The following is a 13,755-nucleotide window of genomic DNA, read 5'->3' on the forward strand; positions in this document are numbered from 1 at the left end:
CCTAGATTTATCAATGAAGTGAAAACTCTTATTATTCTCCCATTTCACAGGTAGGGAAGCTGAAGCTGGGAGATATTATGTGATTTGCCCAAGGCCACACAGTTAGTAAAAGACAGACAAGACTCCAACTCTGACCATCGGGTCTCAGAGGCAGCTTTTTGACACCACAGGCTCCGCCTGGGAACAAGGACTTACAGAGAATCACATTCATGGGCCCAATCACCACTGAGAACAAAACGCAGAAAATCGCTGTTGTGCAGGAGGAGAAAGGTTTGATTTCCCAGCGCAAGCACCAGAGTGAATGCCACCACAGCTAGACAAATGTCTGGCCCTCCGTACGTAGTAAGGGCCCAGCGGTTACATTTATGCCCAAAGATGCCCAGGCGCCCAGGGTGTGAAAGGAGGCTGCCTGAGACAAGGTCGGTAGCATCTCAGGTTAGCAGCCCACGGGCCCAGACTGGCCAACAAACCAGTTTCACACATAAAACAGACAAACTCGTGGCAGCGGGAGAAGCAGAGGCTAGAATTCCTGAAGGGCAGGGTCCAAGCCGCGAGATTGCGTTCCAAGTCTGAAATCGGGGGTGTCAGGGACTCAGCTCTTCACCCTTACGATCCTGTGTACACCGAGCCCCACACACCCACCAAAGAGGTGCTCCCGCTGTTGAGGGTCGAGGGGAGGCTGTGGATTCCCGCAACAGCAAGACTGGGTGCAGGGGCCGCCTTGAGGGCCCGAGTGCCGCGGCCTCTGCGAGCCTTCGTCCGGCAGGCTTCCGGCTTTGGGTGTTAGGAGGGCGTCCGGGGTCTCCGCGTTGCCGGCCGGGTAGCCTTGGAAGCGAGGATCAGAGGGCGCCAGGGCGGGCGCAGGGGGCCGTGGCCTCTCCCGCAGCAGCTGTCAGAGAGAACCAGGCAGGGAGGCGTCGCCGGTGACGGCACCTCATGAAACATTGATGCCCGGCCGCCGCACTGCCATCTCCCGGCACCTTGAGCCAAAGCGGCAGCCCTGAGTCCCTTGGCCGTCGGGGGGCAGGCTCAGGTGCTCCTGTCCCCGGGGGTAGTCCCACACCGACTGCCCACCCGACTCTGTGTCCCATCCCATGGCCCCAGCAGCAGCAGGCTCAGACTAGGCACTTGGGGGAAGCAGGAGCCTGTTTGTCCAACTGGTTTCCGGCACAAGGCTTCACGCGGGATATCTGGCCATGGGTGAAGAACCCAGTCGTCTGCAGATGGAACCCAGTTCCCCTCAGTCCGGCCCATCTCCCAGTAGCCACCAGCCAGGGATAGCCACCAACCAGGTCACATAGGTTGAGTCCTCCCCCGTGGAAAGGCCAAGCAGGATGACTGCTGGAGGGTGTGCAGGCAAGGGGCTGGACAAGGGGCCTCAGAAGTCTGTCCTCGTGGGGTCGGTCTCTCCTTTCCTCAACAGCCCAACCCCTGAGGAGGAAGGGGTGGGGGGAGAATTCTCCAAGCAGAGCAGATCGGGCGGTTGTCCCTCCCTAGTAACCCCCCCCCCATACACAGAGAAACTCTAAGAGTCTGTCCTCAACCTCCCTCGGCTGCCAAGCTCTGCGCAGCGGACTCCCCCTGTCAATATGCAAGGGCAGCTCCCTCCCGCAGGCTGAGAAGAAAGGAGGAAAGGTCGACTCTCACAACCCCAGCTCAACCGTCACCTAGTGGGACGTGGGGAAACTCCGACCAGACCCCGACTAAACCGAGACCGGGCTCAGCCCCTCACGTGTCAGGTGGGAAACTGAGCCCGGGGACAGAAAGCCTGCGGGGGCCAGGCCGGGACTCGCAGAGACTTCGTCCGCATGCGGCCAGGCCCCGCCTCCGCGCGCGCAGTCCCGGGGCGCGCTCAACGGCCTAGGGCCCGGGCCACGAGCCGCGCAGACCCCTGCCTGCGCCCCGAGGGAAGCCGGGACCCCTAGCCGGCGGGACTGCGCGCCGTCCCCTCCGCGCTGGTCCCGGCTAGAGCCTCGCTTCCCCTCCCCCCTTCCCGCCTCCCCAGCTAGTGTCCCCGCCTTCCCCGCGGGCAACGGGCGGCGGCGGCGGGGCAGCGGGAGGAGCGGGCCGAGCAGCGGCAGCCGCGTCCTTGCACGCTGGGATGTAGCGAACCAGAAGGGGCCGAAGCTGCGCGCAGAGCCGGAGACGCAGCTGGATCCGGGGCCCTAGCCAGAGTCGAAACCTAAGCCAGAGTCCGTGGCGAGCGAGCCCGGAGCCGAGGAGCCGCACGCGCCGCGCAGTCCGGGTCAGGTAAGAGTCTTTGGGCTAGGGGCGCTGGGTCCCCGCAGTGTTGGGGCGCAAGGAGGTGGTGGCCGAGTTGCGCGCTGTTTGCTCCGGGAGTAGGTGGGGTCCAGCCGGTGGCACGGGACTGAGCACATAGCGAAGGCCAGGCGCCATCAAGCAGCTCCAGGAGTTCGTTCCTGCGCCCAGCGCACAATCACAACTGCCATCGTCGGGCGCTACCTCACCTAACCGGTGAACCCACGCCACGCTTTAGCCCTGGGCGCCCTAATAGGGCAAGAGTTTCGGGGGTGCGGGCCCCAGCCCTGCGAAGGGCACAGCCCTGGACGTCCTTCGCAGCCCCTCGTGGTGGCGCGGACCGCTGGGGACCTCTGGGAGAAAGGGCAAGCGAGAGGGCCGTCCGCCGCTCCCCGCAGCACCCAGGAATGGGGGCCCCAGAACGAGCGGAAGCGCTGGCCCCTCCGCACGCGCGGGGACTTCGGCGTTAGCTTCGCGTCAACAGGGTATTTTTCCTAAACGAAACCGCTTCATTCGTTCGTTCGTTCGTTTGTTCGGGCAGCTGTGCCGCAGGAAAGCAACAGACGTCGCCCCGGCTCTCTTCGCCGCGCACCCCGACGTCCCGCCGCAGTGCTTGGAGGCGCCCCCAGCCCAAAGCGGCCTGCCGGAGCCGCCACCGGTCAGGCTTTTCCTTACCCTGAGAGAAACCCCAAATGCTCTTCGCAAAATCCAATAAAGACATTCCCGCAGCTTCTGCAGGGTTTGGTTGTTGACTCTGGGTTCCGGAGCACACAGCCGCTTCTCTAGAACCGGGTCTCGGAATTCTGAAATTGACCAGCCTCCTAAATCTCAGCCGATTCCACCGTGGTTAAGCGAGGGCCCAGTGGCCGGAATCGCAGAAATGGGAACCCCAGGCCGGAATCCTGGTTCCAAGGTTTTCCGATTTAGGAATTCCCTTAATCAAAATATTTGAATCCACTTTCTGAGAAACCAAGGCTCAGGCTCAGGCATTCTCTTGACAGCCCAGTGGCCTCTGACAGCCACCAGGGCCAGAGGGAGGCAACCGCAGGTTGCTGTCCACTTGGCAGAGGCTACAGGTCTAGGGTAATGACAAAAGCTACAGGCAGCAGGGGCAGCACAGGAGGCGGACTTGCTGGCCTCCTGCCTTTTCCTCAGAGTGCTTTCGAACTCCTCACCTCTGCTCAGAAAAGGAAAAGAAGTGGACTGGGGCATACAGACCCGGCTGCCTGGACGCTAGGATGTAGAGGTGGCTTTTGTTGACCTTCAGGCCAGGTTCAGGGTGCCCTTCTATCAGGAAAGCAGCTGCTGGAAAGAGGAGGCTGTGTACAGCAGAAGCTGACCCTCTGCTTCCCAGTTGTGTGACCAGCCATTGCCACTTTCCGAGCCTTCTCTTCCCCTGGCTCAGCCATTCTCAGGAACTATACAGCGACGAGTGGGCTCCGGTGAGCCATGAGCCTGGAGAGCGATGGGCCCTACCAGCTGCTTACGGGAGAGTTCTGAGTTTCATGCTCCCATCAGCACCCCACTCCGCCATACTGCCTGAATACATCTCAGCTCTTCCCACCAGGACAGGCTGGGGAACCCCGACTGAAAGGAAGTCACAGGCTGGGGACCTAAAAGCCTAAAGGATCCAGTGAGATCATTCCCAGCCCCTACCTGAGCACCCCTTTTCCCATCACTCAGAGATTGCTTGCAGTCAAAGAAACAAGAGTTTTTATTGGGGAGGGGGTGTTAGATCTGGCAGAGGAGGTAGGTGGTCCGGGCTGCACTCCCAAAACTGGGTTTTCTAGTTTGAACTTCTCCACGGCCTAAGAGGCTTAGGGCTGGAATGTCCTAGAGAGTCATGGATGGCCCCTGGGGCAAGCCATGGCACATTCCTTTCCTTCTCCTAAAATCCCTTGATTCTGGTGCAAAGATTAGGGCAAGGTGCCTCTGTGAGTGGGTGGAAGGATGCCCTCCATGAGGACCCTCCAACCACCCTTCCCAAATAAAATTACTAAGCCATTCTTGGGCACAGAGTCTGTTTTCTGTAAGCCCAGTCTCAGGAAGAGTCCCTGTGGTGATTATTTCAACCCGACAACAGCCCAGGCTTCTCTGCTGAGCCCAGCCAGGACTCTAAGCCCCGAATTTCCTGAAAGTCACAGAATCATTGCTAGCTCTGTGTGGCCTGGAGGGATGGGGCACATGGTTCCAGCTCCAGTAAGCCCCCTTCCCTTCTCTCCTCATGTCACATCATCAGGTGAGGTGGAGGCTGAAGCAGCAGTCAGGGATCGCTGTGTCCCATGTCAGACATGGGAACTGGCACACAGTGCAGGTCAAGCCTTGTCTAAGGTCAGACAGCAAAGCCAGGGGAACATTGAACCCCTGCTCTTACTCCTGAAAGACAGCTGCCTCCTGTCTCGAGTGTGTGTGTGTGTGTGTGGTGTGTGATATGAGTGTGCAAGAAGCCCCTACTCTGCCTGGGATAGCAGCCAGCGGAGCGAGTGGCTGAGGAAGAAAAGAGAGCGCCCAGGTCCCTTCTCCAGCCAACACCCAGAATCAGGCCAGGGCCTCCTCTAGATCAATCACTTCCTCACCCCTGCTCATTCAGCACTGCCCAGGTCTAGCAGAAAAGACTCCCCTGGGCAGCCCCCACTAGTCTCAGCCCCTCTCTAGGGCTCAGGGCCCCTGGGATATAGAGCTTCAACGGCAATAGTCTGAGCACCTTTCCATCCACACAGCAGGCATTAAGATTTCCAAACATAGGGATTATTGTGACTGCCTGGAGCACTGCCAGAGGCTTGGATCCAGAGGGGCACACAGCAGGTGCTCAATCACTGCATTAAATGCATCAACAGTGAGATACAAGCCCCTCAGACTGAATAGCTAGAGCTGCAGAGTCACAAAACAGTCCCCATCCATGGAAGGCCTGACTCTTTAGCCCCTTTGGGGAGTGGGGGCCTGTGACCCTCAGCCTCTGGATGCCCGTAGGCAGACCATTCATTCCATGTCCCCATCCAGAGGGGCACTGTGTTTCCCACCTTGGCCCGACACTTGGTGGGCTTAGAACACACGCCTGTCGGCCAGATTTTGCACCAAATAGCATCAGTGTTCTGGGACCCAGAGGCCTGGCTGTGTGTACACATATGTGACTGTACTCGGCAGTCCCCTGTGTGGGTGCAGTATGTGTGTGTCTGTATGTGCACAGCACACCTGTATGGGTATGCAGTACGTATGAGTACATGCATGCTTTTGTGACCTGTCTAGATCCAGGCAGCCTGGGTGGCACACTGTCCAGTCGGGGTAAGGTGGCTAAACGGAAGATGGAGTGTGAAGGGGCACTCCCTGGCATGCTGCAGCACCTGAACACCTCCTTGAAAGGAGGTATCTGCTGCTTCAGGAGATTCAGCTAAAAAATGTGGTAAAAGATGGGGCTGAGGGCAAATGCTAGGAAACCATACCCCCCGTGTACCCCTCCCACCATCCCCGTACACACCAAGTCTGTTTTCACCCTGGGGGTCTCATCTTGGAGAAACTTCCCTTTGGGAGGAAAAGGCTGGAGTTACTGAGGCCCTCCCCCAACCCAAACTCCTGGGATGCATCCTGCCTCTGGCGCCAGCCTCAGACCTAGGCCCCTGTGGCCTCAAGCACCCAGTGAGAGTGGGCCAGCCCTAAGGAACTGTGCTTTTTCCCCAGGGCCCAGAGCTGGGGGCCTTGGGCTGAGGCCAAGGGAGCAAGAGGCAGGCCTGGTTCCACCCTGCCCACGCCCCTGCCCTCATAATCCTTACCAAGGAGCTCAGCCTGGGGCGGGGGTGCCTTCCTCTGATAGGGAGCCAGGTGAGGGAAGGGACTGAAGAGGGTCCCAGACCCTGACAGCCTGCACAGTCAGTCCCAAGCAGAGACCCCAGGAGGACATGAGGATGCACTAGGCCCTAGGGTGAGGTACTGGGCCTGGAGATTACCACAGTGCTTCCCCCCAACCCCGAGGCCGCTGTCCTGCCCAGTGCCGCTTCTGGAGGAGCAGACAGATGAGGGGCAGAGGGCAGCCTGGGGACCAGCTGTGGCTAGAGGAACGGGTCAGGGTCGCAACCTACCACCCGAGCTGTCACCTATTTGCTCAGGACTCTGATGTCTCAAGACCAGTTAACAATTGTTAAGCAAAATCCTTCAACAAACTTTACTGAAGTAGGAGCATTCAAGGAGGGACTCATTCTTAGGGGTGGGAAGGGGAATGTCTTTGCCTGTGCTCATGGAGTGCCCACTGGTGCTGCAGCTTAGCTACCACTGTGTGGGAGAGAAGCTCAAAGACCGTCCTAGGCTTCCTGGGCTGCTGGCCTAGGCTTGAAAACTGCAGTCACCTGGCCTGCCAGGCCTGTGCCTGAAGCTCTGGGAAGCCAAAGTGAGGCCCCAGGCCCTGCGAACGTGCCCTGAAGGGGGCAGAGCCCCATCCTGTGGCAACCGAGGCCGGGGCCTGGCGGATTTGGTCAGACCATTGAAGGTGCAAAACAAGGGGAGACAGCCCTACTGAAGAGGCTCTGGGGCCTGGCAGGGCTCTTGGGGTCTCCTGCTGCACTCGCCAGCGGCCTGGAGCCAACAGAAACGCTTCATCTGATTAGAAGCCATCAGTTCTATCCCAATCCCGGAAAATTCACTGCGGTGCAGAGGGGGAGGCCTGAGAAGAAGCCTTGGGGGAGAGGGTCCAAGCTAATTAGGAGGCAGCATCCGGGGGCCCATTATAGCGCAGGCTGCTGTCACTCAGCCTGGCTCAGGTCCCAGGAGAAGAGGCCGGGTAAGGAGGGGCCGCGGCCCCTCGACGAGGACGCCGCTGGGAGCTGCCAGAACGAGCCCCGGGCTCTGCCCCCACCCTGGCGCTGGCTCGCAGGCGCCCGGTCGGTGCGATCCTCCTTAGTGAACATTCACTCATCCTGGGCTGTTCTCGCCGGGGGCTCGGGACTTCGAGGCGGCCCAGACAGGAGTTGATTCTGAGCGAAACAAGTCATTTGGGGCTTGAGGTGGGCACGAGCCGCGCGGGACTTGCAGGCCAGATGCGTTTCTTTTGTGCGGCCGCGGGAGAACTCTGTGTGTCACCGGGGAAGGAGGGTGAGGCGCGGCGAGGCCGCGGGAGGGGGGAGGTGGCGGGAAGGTGGCTGCGGAGGGGGAGGGCGCGGGCGAGGCAGTGAGGGAGGGAAGGAGGGAGGGCGGCAGAGAGGGCGCGGCTGCGCGGGCGGCTCGCGGCTGGATTCCGCCCGCGCTCCCTCGCTCGCTCGTTCGCTCCCTCCTTCCCTCCCAGCCCCCTCCCACCCAGGCCCACCCCACCCACCACCCCTGGCGCAGGGACTGCTGGAACCTGGCGTGCGCGCTGTCGCTTTAAGACAGACTCTGCCGGCGCCGTCCGGAGCCTTAGAAACCGGCCCCGGATCGGGAGCCGGAACCGGGGCCGGGCGGGCGGCTGAGGCCCGAGCGGCGGGAGGGCAGCGCGGAGCGCGAGGCCGGGCTCCCGGTCGCGGGAAACCGCTGCCGCTGCCGCCCGCCTGGCCCCGCAGCCCCGGGCGGTCCATGGGGCGGGCGCGGCGTCGTTTCGGGCGCGGGCAGCCCTGGGGGGCGGCCGCTTAGGCGCAGCGCTCTTGTCCTCGCAGGTCGCAGCCAGGGCGGCCGGGCGCGCCCAGCTCCGGCCCCCGGAGCGCCCGCCGCGGTCCCCGCCTCCATGGACGCCTTCAAGGGGGGCATGAGCCTGGAGCGGCTGCCGGAGGGGCTCCGGCCGCCGCCGCCGCCGCCGCACGACATGGGGCCCGCCTTCCACCTAGCCCGCGCCGCCGACCCCCGCGAGCCGCTCGAGAACTCCGCCAGCGAGTCGTCCGACACGGAGCTGCCAGGTAAGCGCGGCTCCCCGCGAGGCGCGCACGGAGCCTACCCGGGTGCAGGGAGCCGCGAGCAGGGCCTGGCGCCCGCTCCGCACAGTCACGCTCGCTCTACGCCCCAGGAAGCCTCAGGACCTTTCCTTTTCCCATTCTCCACCTGACGGTGAACGCGGACAAGTAGGCGCTTTATGAAGCGGAAATTTAGTGCTTTTCGAAGGCACTTCCACGCAGTGCCCACGCGCCAAGTGACCTGCAGATGCACGAACCTACAACCGGAGGGTCGGAATGACAGCCCCTCTTGATCGGGGGCAAATAGAACGGGGAGAAAAGTTAGGCTTGCGCAAATGGTTGTCGAAGGGCCGCTTGGACCAAAGGAGAGGAGCAGATCAGAAAAGAATGGGCGGCGGGCGAGAGAAAGTGCCCAGAGAGAGTACAGACACCCCGACAGACTGGGGGCGACTGACTGACAGGGAGAGAGCTAAGAGAAGGTGGCGGGAAAAGTCGGAAAAGCAAACTGGGGGTGGGGGGGGAGAAAAACAACCTTAAGTAAAGGGAAAAGAGAGGACAGCGAGGGCGAGTGGGCCAAGAGGGGCGACCCGGCTCCGGTCAGGACCGCCTAAAAGAGGGATCCGTGCCCCACGTGCTCCGCCGGAGCCCGGAGCCTCCAGGCCGCGGGTCCAGGGCTCCGACTCTGCTCGGCCAAGTCTCCTTCCGCGCTGCCTTTTTGCCCGAGCTCAAGCTTTTTTCCCCGCGCCAGCTACTGGGCCGGCGGGTGGGCGGCGCGGGCAGTGATGAAGCCAATACCCGGCCCTGCCCGGGCTCCAGGGTCTCCGAAAGGCTCCCGCGCTCGCGGTCCTAGTTCGGCGCCGCCGCCGAGCTCCCCACTCCCCCGGCCGTGGGCGCCTCTTCTGCGTTCATTTCTTAATCCACCGCTGAGTGTTTCTCTACGAGTTTTTAATCTCTATTTATTTCTGTTTTGCATCCCAAAGTGACTTTCTCTGAGAGGTTCTGTTTGCTTGGTTAAAAAAACAATCAACGCTGGACGGTACTTCTGTTTTCAAAAGTTTTAACCGTGGCCTTTGGTTGGTTTTTATTTTTAAAACCCAGAGAAATACATAGTCATAGATTGCTTTAAAAAACCAAGTCTATGAGAATAAATTTTTTAAATTAACTATTTTTCGTTATAGAAAGAATTGCTATACTAGATATATTTCTCTGGAATTTAAAATATCTACATGCAACATTATTCTTCGGGAGATTTTAAAAAGTCAATCCAAAATGGCGCTTTTCTCCGGGATTTTCTCAAAATCCGTTTACAGTGATGTTATTTGGGGAATTTAAGTTATCTAACTATAGTGTTGTATTTCCCTGGGATTTAAAAATTATTTCTAGAAGGGCATTATCGGGAAGGGGTTAAAAAAATCTATCTACAACAGTACATTGATTTTTTTTAAATCCCAGATAAATAAATGCCTGTGTCTGCCTGGAGTTTATACACTTAACAGCACTGTATTTAGTTAGGGGTGTGTTTGCACGGAGGTTTCTGGCTTCTTAATCTGCATTTGCTGTGTTTCTACCTGCCTATTTTTAAGAATTTGTGACCCTTTCTATGTTTTTAGGCATAGAGCTGTGAGCTTTTCTGGGCTTCTGTGTTTTGTTTTTAAATTCTTTTTCTTTGTGTTTCAGTGTTTCTATAACTGCATGTTATTTGTGTAGTTTCAAAGAGAGAGAGGCTAGAGCCCCCAGGTCACCTAGACAGAGTCTGTGGGTCTGGGCTGCCTGGCTGCTGCCAGAGGGATTTTCTGTGCCTTGGGACTTGAGGCCTGGAGCTAAGGCCGAGAACCCGGCTGTGTTGTGCCTGCCCGGTGGGGCGCCCACACGGCCCTGGGGAGAAGAAATTGGAGGGGCTGCAGGCCACTGCCTGGCTCTTGCTCCACCCACCCCCCAGCTTCAGGCTAGAAAGATTTGATCCTAGTTCAGAAAAGCACAGATCCCCTCTGATTTAGAACCCCAAGAGCCCTAAAAAATGTACATTTTCGGGTGACATTAACAGCAGAGCTCCAGCATGAGCCGAGCTGTGAGAGCAGGCCCTGCGCAGCTAGGAACCTAGGCCCACGTCTCCAACTCCTGGGCTCTTCTCCCAGACGAGCCTGATCAGAGGTGATTACTGCCTACCCTACCCGGCACAGGCGGGCTCTTTCCAATGGGTACAATTCCAGGGGCCCTGGCGGGAGGGCGGGCCCCACCAGGGCTGACCACGGGCGCTTCGGTGGAGCCGGGATGGGGTGCAAAAGGGCATAAGCCCGAGGTGACTGGCGCCCTGTCCTGCCTGCTTCAGAGAAGGAGCGCAGCGGGGAGCCCAAGGGGCCCGAGGACAGCAGTGCGGGCGGTGCAGGCTGCGGCGGTGTGGAGGACCCCGCCAAGAAGAAGAAGCAGCGGCGGCAACGCACGCACTTCACAAGCCAGCAATTGCAAGAGCTGGAGGCCACGTTCCAGAGGAACCGCTACCCGGACATGAGCATGCGGGAGGAGATCGCCGTGTGGACCAACCTCACCGAGCCACGCGTGAGGGTGAGCGCGGGGTGCACGCCTAAGGGGACCCGCGCAGAAGGCTGCCAGCCGGCCCAGCGCAGCCCTTGAGAGCTTAGACCCGCGCTCAGACTATCACTCTTTCCCACACTCAGACTTGCTCCCTCCCTCCACCGGAGGCGATTCCACCTTAGGCCCCGGTCTACCCAGCTGCTGCAGAGCCATTTGGTGCTAGCACCCCTCGGCTGCTGCCGCCTCGGATCCCTCTGACCTGCATCCTACCTGACCCTCGGGCTTTACCGCAGCCCCCGCCCAAAGACCTGTGTCCCCAAGGGACGTTCCCCTGCCCTGCAGAGCCCAGCACCCGCTCGGCTGTTACCCCCTAGACTGAGCAGAGGATTCCCCGCCGCTGGGGACCTCCGGAGCCGCTGGCGCCTTCCCGCGAAAACGAAAGGGAAAGGCAGATCCTGCCTGGCAGCCTGAGAGAGGCCTGATAAGAGTGTAGGCTTTGGGGGGGGGGGTCTCAAAACTTCCTAGGGCAGTGGTCCCACCCGCACACTGCTTCTCCAAAATCTCAGGATATTCTCCACCTGACTCTTTCTCAGCCATTCGGCCAGTCTGTAGGTGAACCCTTTCCCTAATGCCCTTTCCCGTAGGGTTGGGTTCAGGTGAGGAGGGGGGTAGCTCTGGTGGATGAGTGAGCCTCAGGCCGAATCCCTTTGGAGATGTAAGGTCTCCAACTCAAGACAGGACTGCACCCTCCCTCTTCTCACCCCTTGGTTCCCAATGAAAACATGGCTGTCCTGCCAGAGCAGCAAGAGAATCACTTCTTCTCTGGGTACTGCAAATATTTAATCAGATATTGGGAGCACGTTCCAAGCTAAACCAAAGTCCCACCTGGGCCACAGACTCCCTGCTATAACCCCAGCTATCACCCCTCCCCAGTCAGGCTGGCCAGCCCAGTGGGATAGAGAGTGAAGACAGCACTCAGTAATCCTGAACTCACTAAGCCTGCCTGGGGTTTACGGTGGTACGGGTGGGGTGGGGTGGGGTGGGGGTGGAATCAGGCAATGTTAGTGCTGGGGATGGAGAAGGCTGAGATGCAGGGGTCCGGCAGGAGAGGTCGGGATACAGCCTGGGGCTGGTCGAGGGCTGCGGAGGGCAAAGGACTGGGACTAGATGAGGGTCGGCAGGCACCGGGAGTTGGGAAAGAAGAGGTTCTAACTGAATTTTGTGCGGAAAAGTGGAGACGGGAGAGTCGAGAGAAAATAGTAAGAAGTGAAAGGAAATTAAATATTTGCGGAAAAACATTTGGCGTATATTTAGGTAGCAGGAAAGAAATTAAGTATTTAAGGCAGAAGCAAAAGGATCAAGTATTTGAGAAAACTAAAGAATCAACCATTTAAGAGAAACGGTGAAGGTCAGATATTTGGAAAGAAGAAAAAACACTAAATATTTGCAGAAGAATCAAAAGGATCAAAAATGGGGGATAACGAAGAAAAATGGACTGAGGGAGAAGAAAGTGGTTCAGATAGTGGGGTGGACAGAACGAAAATAAACATTTGAGGCAGAAATGAGAATATCAAATATTACCAATAAAGATGGAAACAGACTATCTGAGGAACGAAAAACAGACTGAAGAATGAGAGGAGTCGCAAGGTCCTATATTTCAGGAAAGAAAACTACCTTTTGTATTCGAGGAAGAAGAAAATGGATGGAGTATTTAGGAGATAGATGGGGAACCGTTTGCGGGAGAAGGCAGAAGATGATGGTTGAGAGAGGAAGAAAGAAAACAAATATTTGTTTTAAAAAAAGGATCCGTATTAGGAGAAGAAACCGGATTTAATTGGGGGAGAGGATAAAGATCAGAAAAAGGAAAAGACTAATATTTTCTGGAGACAGGAAGGGAACCATTATGGAGAGAAGGCAGGGGTGGAAATATCGAAGAAAGAAAGAAACGGTATTCGGAGAGAAGGAAGCGGGCGGAGGCCTCGGGGTGGGGCGGGGGAGGTGGAGGCGTCTTCCCGCCCTCCGCAGCCCTGACCCTTCTCCTGTCCCCCCTCCCCTAGGTCTGGTTCAAGAACCGGCGAGCCAAGTGGCGGAAGCGCGAGCGTAACCAGCAGCTGGACCTGTGCAAGGGCGGCTACGTGCCGCAGTTCAGCGGCTTGGTGCAGCCCTATGAGGACGTGTACGCCGCTGGCTACTCCTACAACAACTGGGCCGCTAAGAGCCTGGCACCAGCGCCGCTCTCCACCAAGAGCTTCACCTTCTTCAACTCCATGAGCCCGCTGTCGTCGCAGTCCATGTTCTCGGCCCCCAGCTCCATCTCCTCCATGACCATGCCGTCGAGCATGGGCCCGGGCGCTGTGCCCGGCATGCCCAACTCGGGCCTCAACAACATCAACAACCTCACCGGCTCCTCGCTTAACTCGGCCATGTCACCGGGCGGCTGCCCGTACGGCACACCCGCCTCGCCCTACAGCGTCTACCGGGACACGTGCAACTCGAGCCTAGCCAGCCTGCGGCTCAAGTCCAAGCAGCACTCGTCGTTCGGCTACGGCAGCCTGCAGGGCCCGGCCTCGGGCCTCAATGCGTGCCAGTACAACAGCTGACCGCCCAGCCGGGCCACGCGGGCCGGCGGCCGGCACAGCGCCGGGGCCGGGACCGGGTCGGGTGCGGGCGCGGAGGACCTGGTGCCTGCGCGGCCCCCTGCTCCCCACCTCCCCACCTCCGGCTTGGTTTTGTGTTTGCTTTCCTGGACCCCACTCTGCCCTCCAAAACGAGACAAAGCAAAAAGACGTCGGAGAAAAGTGCCGCGAAAAAAACGGATGAGTTGCAATTTTCCTCGGGATGGAGCGGGTGGTGCGTGGTCGCTCGCTCGCTCGGGGCCCGGTGGGCCACTCTGCGGAGGGGACGCGGCGTGGGAGGCGAGCGCGGAGGCCGGCGGCCGGGAGGAGACGCCCCGTAGCCCGCGTTCCCGCCTGCGAACTGGAGCACGGACCCCCGGCAAGCCTGGGCCCAAGCCAGGTGCGAACCAAGACGCCCCCTCCGAGCTGGGCCCGGCCGAGCATACCTTAGCTCGATCCGGATCCAAGTTGGAGCGGGCGTTGGGCCAGGGATGACGGTACCC

The 13,755-nt window shown here is 59.2% G+C and overlaps 1 protein-coding gene across 1 annotated transcript; it reads left to right on the forward strand.

Moving 5' to 3' along the window:
• Window positions 1-7,942: 7,942 nt before the first annotated feature.
• PITX1 (paired like homeodomain 1) lies at window positions 7,943-13,376 on the forward strand (the record flags this gene model as incomplete). The annotated part of the gene is made up of 3 exons (XM_082622004.1): window positions 7,943-8,111; window positions 10,435-10,667; window positions 12,695-13,376. 3 exons carry the CDS (start codon window positions 7,943-7,945, stop codon window positions 13,235-13,237), a joined length of 945 nt encoding a protein of 314 aa, XP_082478130.1. The 3' UTR covers window positions 13,238-13,376.
• Between the last annotated feature and the right edge of the window lie 379 nt (window positions 13,377-13,755).

The sequence above is a fragment of the Mesoplodon mirus genome (genome assembly GCF_964341445.2).
Source record: "Mesoplodon mirus genome assembly, chromosome: 5".
In the NCBI taxonomy this organism is placed as follows: Eukaryota; Metazoa; Chordata; class Mammalia; order Artiodactyla; family Ziphiidae; genus Mesoplodon; species Mesoplodon mirus.